The sequence below is a fragment of the Rattus norvegicus genome, chromosome 9, assembly GCF_036323735.1.
Source record: "Rattus norvegicus strain BN/NHsdMcwi chromosome 9, GRCr8, whole genome shotgun sequence".
NCBI classification, from domain to species: Eukaryota; Metazoa; Chordata; class Mammalia; order Rodentia; family Muridae; genus Rattus; species Rattus norvegicus.
Window position 1 is genome coordinate 69070850 of NC_086027.1, and position 16419 is coordinate 69087268.

General features: G+C 37.8%; 1 protein-coding gene across 8 annotated transcripts in view; it reads left to right on the top strand.

The window, feature by feature from the left end:
• The window catches only part of Nbeal1 (neurobeachin-like 1), a 168607-nt gene that overhangs the window by 1524 nt on the left and 150664 nt on the right, over positions 1–16419 (top strand). For 7 of the 8 annotated variants that reach the window (XR_010055002.1, XM_039084849.2, XM_039084852.2 and 4 more), the window contains 2 exons: positions 11678–11769; positions 12194–12355. Coding sequence is in view for 6 of the 8 variants with exons in the window: in XM_039084849.2 (XP_038940777.1) it covers positions 11678–11769; positions 12194–12355 (254 nt within the window). In the remaining 2 variants the exon portion in view is untranslated. Of the gene's footprint in view, positions 1–11677; positions 11770–12193; positions 12356–16419 lie in introns of those variants that run through there. The other variant, XM_039084853.2, reaches the window with a different exon arrangement.

The window sequence follows — 16419 nt, forward strand, 5'->3', positions numbered from 1 at the left end:
AAACATGCGAGAGAAGTAAATTAATTTTTTAAAAAAACATTTTTTTTTTCAGATCTGAGTATGTTGACAATATTGGCCTGCTATTAAAAACTTACAAAGTTTTCTTTGACATATCTTTAATGATCTCAAAATTTATATAGGTAGACTGTGCCTATAAAAGAAAAATAAAACTCATATTGTGTGGGGACCACATGGGTGCCTTGGTACTTTATAGAGGTCAGGACAGTGCCGTGGGTTTGGTTGTCCCTCTTCACATTTACATAGGCTCCTAGGATTGAATTTAGGTCAGCAGGAGTTCCAGGCAGGTGTTTTACCCATTGAGCCATCTTTCCTGCCTCAAATATTTTATTTTTATGCTATTTTTTCTTCCCTCAATTGGGGGGTAAAGATAATTTTGTGTGGCCATTAAACTTTTTTTCATCAACCTTTTAAATTTTTTTTGAAGGTTATTGATTGAGGTGGTTATTATGGGATTAACATGTTAGCACCTACTAGCATTACCTCATTTGATACTAACTAGAGTCTGGTGAGGTGGTTATTGTAATTATCCTTTTATTTGTGACAACTGGTGTAGGTGTGAATTTGGAGTTCAGAAGTATCTGATGCAGGTCCCATGTTTTAAACCATTTTGCCATTTGGAAATAAATTTCTTTGCCTTCTTTCATGTGAGTTTGATTTTAGGCCACTGAGAAGGCTGTAGGAACTTGGTTCTCAAGTTAGGATTTATGTTAGGACTTTGAAGATATGGCAGTGGTCAGAGAACCATTCCTAGTCAGTCTGCTGGTTAACTTTGGTCAATGTGGTTATGTTCACAGATCACAGCCTATAGTTTTGCATTATATATTCAGATTTGTTTCTGAAATATCACTCAGCTAATTAAACAACAATTACCCTGTAAGAAGTCATCTTTTCACTATATTTCCCTTGACTCCCTGGTTTGACAGTTGTGACTGTTAAAGTGTATATCTGCACATGCATATCTACACAAACGTGCACACGACTTGAAATGTAAATGTGAAATTTAAAAATAAACACCCCTTCCAATAAAAAAGGAATCTGTTTCATCTAGACACTTGAAAATAGTCACTAATATGTTAGCCAAAAGTTGAAATGAAATTTTAGTATGAATGTCCAGTAATTTGAAAGTGACTTGTTAAAAAAATATTAAACTTATTAATTTTCACCATTTTCAGAATGAGATTATGTTGTTTTACTTATGGTTTTTCCTAGGTAGATTAAATGACAGTATATATTGAAAAGATAGTATGTTATTAATACATACTGAATTTTTAAAATTTATCTTACTGAATATAAACATGAAATCTTTTGTCATGAATTCTTTCTCTCTCCCCTTCCTCTCCCTCTCTCTCTCTTTATGGTACTGGGAATAGAATTCAGGGCCTTGAGTATGCTAGGCAAGTACTGTATCCCTACTGTCAAATTTTGGAGCCTCTCTTTATGGACAGAAGATAATGATTTTTATGATTAAAATTAAACCATGTTTGCTGTTAAGATTTAATTTTGTGATCTTTCAAAAAGTAGTTGCTTAAATTGTGATTTTTTTTTTAATACTTTACCAGTTCATGGATAATAAACCTGTTAGAGAATAACTTCTACACTTGAATCAGGTAGCTACCAAGCATATAGCTCACAAGTTCAGCTCATCTCCCTTCGGAGGATGCTAATACATGACTGGTCTCTGGACTTTCTATCTGCTGTGCTTTTGCTCCTTCTCTACTAGTTCCTCAAAACAGGACTTCCTTATCAACACTGGTCACATCTTAAGGTCTCTTTGCTTTATGATCTATACTTTTGATGAGTTTTCATACAATTTGAAGACTTGTCAGATGTTTTAAAAATGTTTTCTGCATCTGAGTTCTGAGAGATTCCTAGATTTGTGGCTTGTAATTGTGAGGTCCAGTTTTGGCTCTCCTGTTTTCTTTTGTGACCCTGTTTAGGGAGGATGCTTGTTAAACTAACTCAGTGTTTAGATATTTTTTGTTTTTTGTTTGTTTGTTTTATTTTTAGAGACAGTTTCTCTAGGTAGCCCTGGCTGTACTGGAACTTTGCTCTGTAGATCATGCTGACCTTGAACTCTAGAAGAAGGCATTGGATTTCCCGGGACTGAAATTATGAACAGTTGTGTGCTGGGAATTGCACCTGGGTCCTCTGGAAGAGCAACCAGTGCTCCAAATCACTGAGCCTTCTTTTTAGCTGCTGCTTACTCTTAGTCTTAGTCTTATTCTTCTTTTGATTTTGACCTTTGAGAGATAAGTAGCTTTGTTTTGGTTTTGCTTTTTCATAATGTGAATTATTATATAAACTCTTTTAGTTCTTGTCCTTAAAAACTTTTATTATGGGAACTTTGAATATGCATGAGCTTGGATTCATAATAAACTTTTATTTGTCACTTAGTTCAACAATGATCAGTGTATACCCTAGTGTTTCTATAACTTTCCAGGTTCCCCATCTCTACTGAATGTTTTTAAATCAAATTCCACACAATTGATGTTGCCTATAGATATTTAAAAGTTTATCTGTAAAATACATATCTGATGTCTGTAAAATGTCTTAACTATTAGAGTAGGTGCTGGAGCGGTAGCTCAGTGACTGAGAGCACTGACTGCTCTTCCACAGAACGCAGGATCAAATCCCACCATCCTTGTGGCAGCTCACAACTCTCTGTAACTCCCAGATCTGACACCTTCACACAGACATGCACGCAGGCAGAGCACCAGTGCACAAAACCTGGAAGTGAATTAAAGAAAAGAAAAAACAGCACACTAGAATAATTCTTTAAATTTTAAAAGATGTATTTATATTCACTCTTCTCTAATCTCATAAGATTTTATTTTCTCACTGCATAATTAAATATTTAAACAAATGGATATGTACTGTATCTTATTGAATGAATATGTAATACCTTATAGGTTCTCCTTTACTATACTTTCCTTTGCTATTTATTTGTGGTAGAAAGCAGTTTTTGACTAGAGTTTTCCACAATCTGGATTTTGCTAATGAATCTAGGGTTCTCATTGGTCATGAAAGACTATAGTGATTCATAAATGCAGTGGCTACCTGTTTATGAGGGTTTCACGCTTCTGTAATGTACTGGCATTTTTTTGTTAGGATGATAGGGAAATGACTTTTCACCATTTATTGATGACAGTTCCTGAAAAGATAGTCACGTTGCATAATGTTTGATTCTTTTTGTCAATTTGCAGAACAATGACTTGATTAACAAAATGACCAGTTTTTTTGGAGTACCAGGTTTTTTTTAATGATTAAAATTTAAAGTGTTTACCATTTTGCTGTCCTACTTGTTTTTTTTTTTTTTTTTTTTTGTGTGTGTACACAAAACATTGTTTACATACCTAGTCACAGAAGAAATACTTGAAGATCAGGAAAGTCTGTTTTTATGGCAAAGAAGTTAAGACATCTTTCCTATTTGCCACTGATGGGACATGTATCTCAGTGTGTTGTTAGCAGGCCACTCTTGTAATGTTTGACATGGCCACTGAGTAGTTGGAAAGTTTAGTAAAGGTACCCTTGCTTTATACTGCTTTGTAGAAAGAATGCTGTGGACTATAATATGAATAATTGATCTGAGTTTAGTTGTAAGGCTGAATACTAGAGATTAAAGTCTTCTGAGAAGTTTCTATTTTAGCAGGTGAATCCTCATACATTAAATTGAACATTTAAAACACTTGGTAATTTTTTTCTGAATTTTTTTTATTCTTTAATTTTTTTCATAATCCAGTCTTTATTTCCCTCCCCTACTTCCCACTGCCCACCCTCTGACTGCTCCTCATCTTATACCCCTCTCCCATCTTCAAAAGTGTAATAGTTTTTTTCCTTAAATTAATAAGTGTTTATGGAGTGTGTTCTAATTTTTAATACATGTGTGCATGAAATAATCAAGGCAGGCTGATATCTGTCTGTCTATCTTATCTCCCCTCACTTTGTGGTGTACAGTTTGTTTTGCTACAAAATATTTCAGGCCTATCTTTTCTTACCTTGTCCTTCTGGGAAGGTTTAATTACAATTTTGTTAGCTTTATGTAATAGTTATTGTATAGGAAGGATGATAAGAAGGAACATACTCCTGTTCTCTGGGATTGATGGTAGTAGTTGAGCTGACTGACCACTGTTTCAAATGATGTGTAGTCCGAACTTCCTTGCTTTCAAATAGTCATCCCCACCCAGGGTCAAGGATTTCATTGACAGGGCATTATATTTTGAAAGCTCTTAAAAGTTAAACATTAAATTTGAACAGCCCTAATCTACTATCTAATTTTACTGTATTAGTTGGCAACTACTTCTCTGGATGTATTTAAGAGTAGACAGTCAAATGACAACTGTTTAGTGTCTTCTGACATTTCTTTGCTTAATCTTAAGACAGAAAGAAAAAGAGGTAAGTTTTATATAACTATGCCAGTTTAATTATTAAGCATCTTTTGGGAATTTATATATTTGTGCCTTCTCCCTGCTTCTAACTACTGCCCTTTCCTTGCCTGCCTGCCTGCCTGCCTGCCTGCCTGCCTGCCTCCCTCCCTCCCTCCCTCCCTCCCTCCCTCCCTCCCTCCTTCCTTCCTTCCTTCCTTCCTTCCTTCCTTCCTTCCTTCCTTCCTATATTTTTAGTGTTACTGATTGAACCTAGGGCCCTGCAGATAGTAGGCACATCTCTACTTCTGAACTGTATCCTATCCTTAGCCCTTTTACATTTTATTATTTTCAGTAGTGTCTTACCAAATTGCCCAGCGGAGTCTTGAACTCATTCTGTAGCCTAGGCAAGGTCTTGAACTTTGACCTCTTTATGTCTGAACCTCCTAAGTAGCTGGGATTATGGACATGCACTATCAGGCTTGACTAAGATGCATTTCTACCAGACATGTAGGTATGGGGCAGCTAGTTGCTAGGGTATGTAAATGAGAAGTTGAGCGCTCAAATTCTTGAGTAAGATTTAAGTTTATTTGGGGGTAGAAGAGATAGCTCAGTGGTTGAGAGTGGCTGCTCTTCAGGAGATCTGGGTTGGATTCCCAGAATCACATGAAGCTCACAAATGTCTGTTACTCCAGTCCCAAGAGATTCCGTGATCTCTTCTGGCCTTCTTGGGCATCAGACATACATGTGGTACACAGACATACACAGAGGCAAACCACTCAAACAAATAAAATGTTTGAGTGCATTTTTGTTCTTGCTGGCACAAATTATCACAGTGACAGGAAGGTGACATTTTGGAAAGTGCAGTCTAGGTTGAAAGGCAGGGTTCATTAGTTATTTTGTGTTTTAGACAGAGTCTCATTAATCCCAGGCTGGCATAGAACTCTTAAAATTTTTTAAATTTATTTTATGTGTGAATGTTTTGGCTACATGCATGCATGCATACTAAGTGTGTGCTTGGTGCTGTGGAAGGCGGAAGACGTTATTGGATTCCCTGGAACTGGAGGTGTGGATGGTTGTGACTAATCATTTAGGCCTTGGGAATTGAGTCCTGGCCTTTTACAGACCAGCAAGTGCTCCCGCTCGGCTAGAACTCTTGGCATTCCTGCCTCGTCCTCGAAAGCACTGGTGCTGTAGAGATGTTCTGTGTTTTTCTGTTATTGTTGAGATTCAGATTACATTGAAAAAATTTATTGGAGCTAATAGAAATTAGTGGATCCAAAATTTAGTTCTAGTTTTGCTTTTCCTCTTAAGGACCTCAAATCAGGGCATTGGGTTCTTTACATTTCTATTTCCTCACCTGCCAAATGGGAGAAATAAAGACAATTTTATTTACCTCTCAAAGTTGTTGAGGAAAAAAATGAGTTTATTTACAAGTATATTAACAGTAAGAAAATGCAGTTATTAGTATTTTTGTATCATAATTTTCATTGGCCTTTATATATTTACAGCCAAAGACAGTTTTTCTCTTTTTGGTGGTAATGAAGTTGGGCTAATATCTTAACTTTCAAAAGATTGGCCTTCAAGCTTAGTGCTTATTTATCTTGAATAATGATGTGAATTTTTATTTTCCCCAACTTTAAACCAAGTTTGCTTTGGACCTTGGTGATGCTTCATTTCCTGCTGTTGCCCTTTGTCCTTCTAAATCTGGACTATGACTAAAACAGATAGTTTTGCAGTGAGCTCACAGTAAAGTTCTTTTTCAGAATAAAAGTTTTGCTTTTATTTAGTCCTGTTTTATTTAGATTAAAAAAAATCATATGCCTCTTTTATACCGATTTTGAAAAATTGTACTGGTGGCTTTTAATGTTTTTTTAGGACATTAGATGTGAAAGTAAGAAATGAATATTTTGGGCTGGAGAGATGGCTCAGCGGTTAAGAGCACCCGACTGCTCTTCCAGAGGTCATGAGTTCAATTCCCAGCAACCACATGGTGGCTCACAACCATCTGTAATGAGATCCGATGCCCTCTTCTGGTGTGTCTGAAGACAGCTACAGTGTACTTATATATAATAAATAAATAAATCTTTAAAAAAAAAAGAAATGAATATTTTATTATCAGTAGACCTGAAGGTTTGTCTTTAGGAAATGACTATTACCTATATAGCTTGGTTTGTGTTCATCACGCAATAATCTGAAATAAAGTTAAGGTGGCATAAAATTTATTTTATTGTTGGGCTGGGCATGGTGCATGCCTTTAATCTGTGCATTCAGAATGCAGAAGCAGGTAGATTCAGTTCTTTTTTTTTTTTTGTTATTCCATTGATTATCTAAATTTGCCTGGTAGTTGGTAGTGGATGTAGCACTTGGTCTTTGTAGCATATGCTTAGTTACAAAGAGTTTGAAGAGTAACCAAGTTTTGGGAACTGATACTTTGGCAGTTTATTCACAAAGTTAGCTAGTACAAGATCACTAGGTTTTCAGGTAAGCATTCTGACTTTTCAGTCCCTGAGGGACATTCAAGTACTTCGTATGTAGATATGGAGTTCAAAAGGGGGGGGGTCTTTCTTAAAAATAAATATTTGAGAGTTATATTGGAAATTACAGGTATATAAGGAAAAGGGCAAAAATCTGGAAGCCCTAGACTTTTACTTAGGATTAGAGAGAAGTCCAGTGTTAACCATTCCTTTAACAAACAAAATGCATGTTCAGGAGTTTGAGTGGGAGAACTAGGAGTATTGGTTCCTCAGGAAGTAGACTGATATTATGGAGCAGGGAGTAGTCCAGCAGAATGCACCATAACTCTTGAGGCAAGCATTTGGAAGCCTGGGTGTGGTGGTGCACTTACGTACTTCTAGTACTCAGGAGGCTGAGACAGGGGAATTCTGAGTTCCATAACAAAACCAAAAATTAGGGCTTGAGGAGCTCAGTAACTAAAGTGCTTGTTTAGAAGTCTAAGAGCTAGAGTTCTGATGTGGTCAGGTACCTGCTGCAGTAGTGACATCTGTAATCCTAGTTAGTCTACAGTGAGACAGGAGAATTCTGGAAGCCTATGGACCAGCTAGCCTGAGTGTGCTCAGTGGTGAACAAGAGACCCTGCCTCAGATGAGGTGGAAGGTAAGGACCGTCACCCCTGGTTATTATCTGAACTTTATATGGATGCTTGGGCATACACATATCCTTTCTGTCTGTTTTCCTGTCTCTGTCTCCCTGTCCCTCTCTAAGAATAATCCCCCAAACATTGTGGAGTATCTGTTGGATTCATTTTTCAAAGGTTATTGGTAGTGTCAGTAAAAGCATTCAAAAAGAGTGATAATGAAAGATGTTAAAAATACAAGTTCTTGGGGCTGGGGATTTAGCTCAGTGGTAGAGCGCTTACCTAGGAAGCGCAAAGCCCTGGGTTCGGTCCCCAGCTCAAAAAAAAACAAAAAAAACAAAAAAAAAAACAAAAATACAAGTTCTTTATATAATTATATTAGGGATTGAATCCAGGCCCCATGAATGCTAAGCAGTTGAGCTATAAGCTGCTTGTTCTCCCATTTTATTTTACTTGATTAAATTTAGACTTGAATTTGTTACCATGCTGCTTTTACCATGTAAAAGGTTTACTCTTGACTTTTTTTGTTTTTATCAATTGGTCAAAAATATTGGTTCTGGGTATGGCAGCACTTTGCCATCTAGAACATTATAACAGTTTCAGATTTCCAAAAATCCATCTGTAATTCTAGAGAATTAAACATGTATGTATGTATAACACACAAGAAACTTACTATTCCATAAGTTGAATAATTGTAAACGTTTCCATAACAATACTATTTACAAGATAGGGACCCCTATTCTGATTAAGATTTTTGCATATAAGTTAGACATCCCAGAAACCAACTTGTGACAGCTCCTTGAAGCTGCAATTTTAGAGATAAAGCTTTTTTGTTTGCTTGTTTGTTTGAGACAGGATTTCTCTGGGTAGCTTTGGCTGTGCTGAAACTCACTCTGTAGACCAGGCTGGGCTTGAACTCAAGATCCTCTTGCTTCTGCCTCCTGGGTTGTGGGCATTGAAGATGTGCACCACTATTGTCCTGCTAGAAATAAAGCTTTGACAGTTATTGTATCTGCATGTGGATTTGCCCTTAGAGCAGTTTCCTTTACTGTGAAATTATGGGGCAGGTTTACTCCCTGGGAGTGATAGCTCTGTAAGCCAAGCAAAGGCAGGCAGATCTCCCAAGTTCAAGGCCAGCCTGATCTCCATAGAGAGTTAGTTACAGGTTAGTCAGAGCTACATAGACCCTGATTCAAGAAGCCAAAAACAAATCCCAAAGCCTTCAACACCATACTCCCTTTAAAAACCTTTTACTGTAAAGTATGAATTGTGACCAAAACTCCATTCTGTGTCAGTCTGCTTTCTTGATCACAGTTATCCTTCCTATGTGTAACATGTATGCTTAGCTTATCTCAGTAACTTAAAAACTTAGGTACTTATGCACTCACTCTTGAGCCAGGACCTTGAGATATACATCATCACCTCCAATTGTGACTTCTCTTGACACTGAATTCAGAAGACACTGTCAACACATACCCCTCACAAAGCTGACAGAGATTGTTAAAACAATCTACAAGTTCTACAAGAAAGATTTCAGGAAAGGGAAGAAAGGGCCTAGCAGCAGTTCGTGGCAATTCTAAAAACTAAGTGGTCGCTGCTCCAATCCACCTCCAGAGAATTACATTGCCGTGTTTGTATTCCTTTCCTCTCTCACCAACCCAGGCCGCCCTATTTCTTTTGGCTCTGTGCTCTTGAAAATTTTTATTTTTGTATAATTTTTCTTTTATAAAATCTTTTTTATTGGATATTTTATGTATTTACATTTCAAATGTTATTGGCTTTCCCTCCTTCTCCCATCCCTCTTCCCCACCTCCCCCTGCTTCTATGAAGATGTTCCCACTCCCACCAGGGTGTTGACCCTGGCATTCCCCTACACTGGGGAAACTGAGCGCCTTCACAGGACCAAGGGCTTTTTTTTTTTTTTTAAATCTCGAGAGAGTATCAGAGTTTGTTCTTTATTATGACAAGACAACGAGGTCAGCTTTTCATATTCGACAGTCAATAAGGATGCTCTACTAATTCTGCTACTTGCTCTCTCTTTTATATTTAAATTGTTTAGTAACTCCAGTGTATACTCCATATTGGAGTTAAGGCCACCACTTGTTGCTTATTTTAATAGTAGGACTGAATTTTCTCCATTGCTTTAGATTCTGGAGCTAAGATGTGTATGTATGCTTTTACATAGAATCACTTTGACTCATAAGTCAGTATAATTAATACTGGCCTTCTTTTTTCTCTAAATCCCCTGGTGCTGTTTGCAGTATTGCATGTCTGTGACTGTTAGAATATATTAATGCAGTTACTGAGTAGTTTTGTATGAGTACATTGAGATTCAGATATTAGGCTACTTTTAATTTCAGAAAATGTCTATGATAATCAGGTCATAGATCTTGATTATTGTTGATATTCCGTAGTTGACATCTTTTTATTTTATTGGTATGTCAACTTTTTGATTTTAATTTTATTTTTTAAAATTGTGTTATTTTTTTAGATAGGGACTCACTTTGTAACCCTGGTTTTCCTGGAACTCAGTATTAGACCAAACTGGCCTCAAACAATAAAGTTCTCTAGCCTTTGCCTCCTGATACTGGAACTTAAGTCTGGGTGACATTGAAGTGGCCCTAGCACTTTTGGAATCCTCACTACATTTTTGTATCGTGTTTGTAAATGTACAAATAAGGGAGATAAGGCCATGCTGTAGTGTTTCAGCATGCTGAACTTAATCACGAGAATGACTAAGAGGTTAACAGGCTGCTCTGTTAGAAAGTCTGCTAAAGAGAGCTCCAAGTAGTTGCATATTTATTGTTTTACACTGAGGAGAAATAACATAATCACTATTGTTTCTGATGTAAGGATCTTTCTTTCTATGGCCTTTGGTGGTAAAGTGTAATTCACCTACAGATTCTTCTAGGCTGAATGAGATATGATTATTTTGTGTATTAACTTTTTATAGCCTAAACTTGATAGATCTTGACTGAACCCATTCTTTTCTTTTTTTTAACCTACTAAATTTCCATCCTGTCCCCATGCATGGTTTACAGCCAGTGTGGTATAGTAGAATGGGGACTGTTGGATTCATGTATCCTTGTAGCACTTTCAGTTTCTCGATTATGACTTTGGGCAAGTTACATATCCTTTTGTAACCTGTAAAATTAGGAAAACTAAACCCATCCTGGATAGTTTAAGGTATAAATAAGATAATAGGTTAAAAATGCCTGTTGTTCCAGGTAATAACAGATATTTCTTAAATGAAGTATCTTCTTTGTAATTATTGAGTTTCCTGAGAATTCTATACTTGCTTGGTAGTACTGACCTTTAGAGTCTAAGTGAGGGCTTAGAATGTAGATCAGTGCTACAGTGTTGGTATAGAATTTGAACCAGATACCAGAGAGTTGCTAAATAAAACATGAAGAGAAATACATTAAATTTTTATAGTGTTGTGTGACTGTTTTATGTCTCACTTTTACCAAGAAGTATCCCTCTGCTTTTTATAAAGAATCTAATGAGAGCCCCAGTTACTTATAGTTTCGGAGCTTTATCCCTAATGAATAGATACATGACCTAGTTTCAAACATAAAAAAACAAGTAATGTCTTAGAGAATTTCTTATAGATGCTATTCATTCCTTAAAATATTTCTTTCTTCTGATTTCTCTGGTGAAGTTATAGATGGTGGTAATTTATAATCTGATTTTGATATAGTAGTAGAAAACAGACCCCCAAAGATCAGCAGTTGCTGTGTGTTTTGGGAACATTCTTTAAGATTCTAAATTCTAGGGCTGGAGAGATGGCTCAGAGGTTAAGAGCACTGACTGCTCTTCCAGATGGTCCTGAGTTCAATTCCCAGCAACCACATGGTGGCTCACATCCATCTGTAATGGGATCCGATGCCCTCTTCCGGTGTGCATGAAGACAGTGGCAGTGTACTCGCATACATAAAATAAATAAATCTTTAAAAAAAGTTTCTAAATTCTAGTGAAATGCTTTTATTTTATGGAATCAACTTGGCTAGTGATCCCTTTGTCTTAGATCAGTGCTTAAGCTGTGATGTTTAATGATTAAGTACTAAACTCCTAAATTACATGTTGAAATTTGATTGCCTCAAACAAGTGTTATTTCCATGTTAGGTAGTTATGTAGATATAAAAGCATTGCTTTTTCTGATAAGTAAATTTAGTATGTGATGATCTTTTCATTTCAGAAAGATCCAGATTACCTGAGACTGTGGTTGGACAATTTTGTTTTAAGTTATGAACAGTTTTTAGATGTTGACTTTGAAAAGCTGCCTACAAGGTATGTAGAAACACTCATTTATCATCAGTGGGCAAGATTGTTCATTTTTGGCAAAAGGATTTTATTGACATATTACAAGTAGAGCAGCCATGCTAACAGTCTCTGTACTCTCTGCATGACCATGTTCTCAGGACAAATATTGCTCTGTGATCATAGCTGTGTTGCTGGGCAGTATTATACATGGCTCTTCTTTACTTCGGTGAGCTACTACCCTCTTGGTGGTCTGCAATTTACTTAGTTTCTGACACTAGCTGCTCAACATAGTACCAGGGTTTACAAGTGGAAGACAGAGTCCTCCACAGGATTGCTTTTACTTCAGTTATCCACACTTAACATTTTTTATTGCATTCATTCATTCATTCATTCATTCATTCATCTGTTTGTTTATATGTCTTAAGTTCCAACACTTGCCCATATTTTACAGGGTAGATGATATGCCTCCAGGAATATCTCTGCTTCCTGATAATATTCTGCAGGTTCTGAGGATCCAGCTGCTACATTGTGTTCAGAAAACAGCAGATGGATTAGAGGAACAGCAGCAAGCATTGTCAATTCTGCTTGTCAAATTCTTCATTATTCTTTGCAGGTATCTGATATAAAGTAAAATTTCAGCACAGTTATTTCCAAAATAATAATAGTAATACTTGCTAGTGATATTTGTTTGTATGGCTCTTTAAGAATGTGTATATCTTTTATAGCATGATTGTTTTACACACTGAAAAGCTTCGTAATTACTGTACCTAACTGTAGAGATACTCAGGCAAGAATTTTAAATGTGTGCTATCAAGATGGCTCAGTGGGTAAAGGCACCTGCAACCAAACCTGGTGACCTGAGTTGAGTCTTCTGGACCCGTATGGTGGAAAGAGAACCGGCTCCCTACAGTTTTGTCCTTTATGGCACACAAGGACCAGTACAATGTACATGTATACACAAAAATAAATCTTGAGAAGTGTAGTAAAATCATTGTTTAAAAAAAAGAATAAACTTAAGGTAACTTTTTTTTTTTTTAATTAACTTGAGTATTTCTTATATACATTTCGAGTGTTATTTCCTTTCCCGGTTTCCGGACAAACATCCCCCTTCCCCCTCCCCTTCTTTATGGGCGTTCCCCTCCCCCTCCTCCCCCTCTTGCCGCCCTCCCCCCAACAATCTAGTTCACTGGGGGTTCAGTCTTAGCAGGACCTAGGGCTTCCCCTTCCACTGGTGGTCTTACTAGGATATTTATTGCTACCTATGAGGTCAGAGTCCAGGGTCAGTCCATGTTTAGTCTTTAGGTAGTGGCTTAGTCCCTGGAAGCTCTGGTTGCTTGGCATTGTTGTACCTATGGGGACCCCATGGGTACCTATGGGGTCTCGAGCCCCTTCAAACTCTTCCAGTTCTTTCTCTGATTCCTTCAACGGGGGTCCTGTTCTCAATTCAGTGGTTTGCTGCTGGCATACGCCTCTGTGTTTGCTGTATTCTGGCTGTGTCTCTCGGGAGAGATCTACATCCGGCTCCTGTCAGCCTGCACTTCTTTGCTTCATCCATCTTGTCTAATTGGATGACTGTATATGCATGGGCCACATGTGGGGCAGGCTCTGAATGGGTGTTCCTTCTGTGTCTGTTTTAATCTTTGCCTCTCTATTCCCTGCCAAGGGTATTCTTGTTCCCCTTTTAAAGAAGGAGTGAAGCATTCACATTTTGATCATCCGTCTTGAGTTTCATTTGTTCTAGGGATCTAGGGTAATTCAAGCATTTGGGCTAATAGCCACTTATCAATGAGTGCATACCTTGTGTGTTTTTCTGTGATTGGGTTACCTCACTCAGGATGATATTTTCCAGTTCCGACCATTTGCCTACGAATTTCATAAGGTCATTGTTTTTGATAGCTGAGTAATATTCCATTGTGTAGATGTACCACATTTTCTGTATCCGTTCCTCTGTTGAAGGGCATCTGGGTTCTTTCCAGCTTCTGGCTATTATAAATAAGGCTGCGATGAACATAGTGGAGCACGTGTCTTTTTTATATGTTGGGGCATCTTTTGGGTATATGCCCAAGAGAGGTATAGCTGGATCCTCAGGCAGTTCAATGTCCAATTTTTCTGAGGAATTAAGGTAACTTTAAAGACCATGTCAGAAGCTTTTATTTCAGCAAGATATGATTATACTAATATTTTTGTATGGTTTTCATTTGTAAATGTGTACACTTGTGTGTATAAAAGTTTGCATACACAACCTTTTATTTATTTTTTTTTTAAGATAGTCTCACTATGTAGTCCATCTGGCCTAGAATTTACAGGGTAGACTAAACTCATCCTGAACTTAACAGAAATCTACCTGTCGCTGCCTTAAGAGTGCTGGGATTAAAGATGGGGGTAGTGGTGAGACATCACCTTACACTTGAGAGTTTCTTAGTAGCCTTGCTGAGTAGACGACGCTGCTGGCACACAGGAGCGCATGGGTGTGAACTTCTTGAGAAAAGTTGTAGAAACTGAGCATGCCTAAGTGTCTTTTCATTGCTGAATACTGTCTCACATGGTACCACAGTTTGCTTGCTTACTCACCCATGCTGAAGGGCATTCCAGTTACTTCCAGTTTGGGGCTGTTATAAACATTCTTGTCCAGGTTTTACATGAGTATTTTTCAGCCCATGTAGAAAATACCTAGTAACAGTAATGCTATGTTACATGGTTGTAACATTTCCACAATCAATGAATGAGGAACATTTTTTTTTCAGTATTTGATATGCCATTCTTTCAGATTTTGGCTGTTGCAATAGGTGTATAGTGTTTCGTTGTTTTTCCTTAATGATAAAAAAAAAACCACCTCTTTTTATTTTTTTATTTTTGAGACTGTCATAATGTTTTTGTGAATCATCTATATAAGTTTTGCCCATTTTTTATTTTAACAATTATTTTACTTATTTACATTCCTGGTCCCCTCCCCCACAGTTCCTCATCCCATTCCTCCTCCCCCTTGCCTCTGAAAGGGTGCTTCCCCTTAGAAATCCCCCTTCCCTGGGACCTTAAGTTTCTCTTGCATATATGCAGTGGGGTCTTTGGACCGGCCTGTGGGAGCTTCTAGGAGTCTGGGTTAGTTAAGACTGCTGGTCTTCCTATGGGGCCACCCTCCCTTTCAGCTTTTTCAGTCCTTCTCCTAATTCAACCACAGGGGTCCCTGACTTTAGTCCATTGGTTGGGTATAAGTATCTGTGTCTGTCTCAGTCAGCTGCTGCTAGGGTAGCTTTCAGAGAACAGTCATGCTAGGCTCCTGTCCATAAGCACACCATAGCATCAGTAATAGTGTCAGGTCTTGGTGTCCCTCCATGAGATGGATCCCAAGTTGGACTGGTCACTGGACAGCTTTACCTTCAGTCTCTTCTCCATTTTTGTCTCTGTAGTTCTTTTAGACAGGAACAATTCTGGGTCAGAAGTTCTGACTGTGGGTTGGTAACCCTGTCCCTCCACTTAAGGCATCGCCTATCTATTGAAGGTGGACTCTTCGAGTTTCCTCTCCCACTGTTGGTCACCTCCATTGAGTCCTGAGGGTCTCTCACCTTCCAGAGTTTTGCCCAGTTTTAAAATTGGATTGTTTTTATTTTTACTGGTCTGTGAATGTTTTGATGCACAGGTTTTTTTCAGGTGATTGGTACATTTTGTTGTTTTTGTTTTTCATGACAGAGTTTCTCTGTGTATCCTTGGCTGTCCTAGAATTTGGGTTGGCCTTGAACTCAGAGATCCACCTGCCTCTGCCTACTGAGTGCTAGTATTAAAGGCATGAGCTACCACAGCGGGCCAGTCTTTTTATTCTTTTAATACTGTGTTTTGAGGCATAGAAGTTTTTAATTTTAATGAGTCTTTTTTTCCCCAATGAATTATGCTTTTAGTTTTTCATTTGTAAGCCGAGGAGCCCTTAGGTCTTTCCCTGTATTCTCTGACAGCGTTGTTGTCTTTCCTGGCCTCAGAGGTGGCTCAGTGTGTGTATGCCTGCTCTTTCAGAGTGCCTAGGCTAATCTCCTAGAACCTGAATGGTGGCTCACAACCATCTCTAACTCCAGTTGTAGGGGTTGTGACTCCTTCTGGCCTCTGAGGACTCTGGACATGCTGGTAGTACCCAGATGTATATGCAGGCAAAACAGTCTTACATACAAAAGAAAAAAGAACTCAGAAAACCAAAACCACAATAGCACTGTAATTCATTTCACTTGTATTTAAGCTATAGTTAGCCAGTATATGTTTGGTATATTGAATAAACTATATGTTAGATCTGTTAAGAATAAGAATAAAAGATTTCATTTCAGGTTGGTCATGCTTGCTGGCAGATAGATGCCTTTACCCTTTGTGCCATCTTGCCAGCCCCAAGGATGTTGAATTTTTAATCTCTTGAGAAACAGCCAGACTATTTTCCAGAGTATTGTAATTTAAATTCCCACCTGCTTGGAGGTTTGAACATCCTTGCCAGTGTTTGCTCCATTTTCTACTTTTGTCTTACAAAAGTGAACAGGTGAAAATGAAAGTTTCCATGGCTGATGGCGCTGAGTGAAGAGTTTCCGTGTGCTTACTAGGTATAATCAGTGCACTGTGAACTGTGTGCAGACTTCAGACTTTAAAAACACTTTTTAAAATTATATGCATCCAATAAAAGAATGCACTAAAAAAATATGTGTGTAT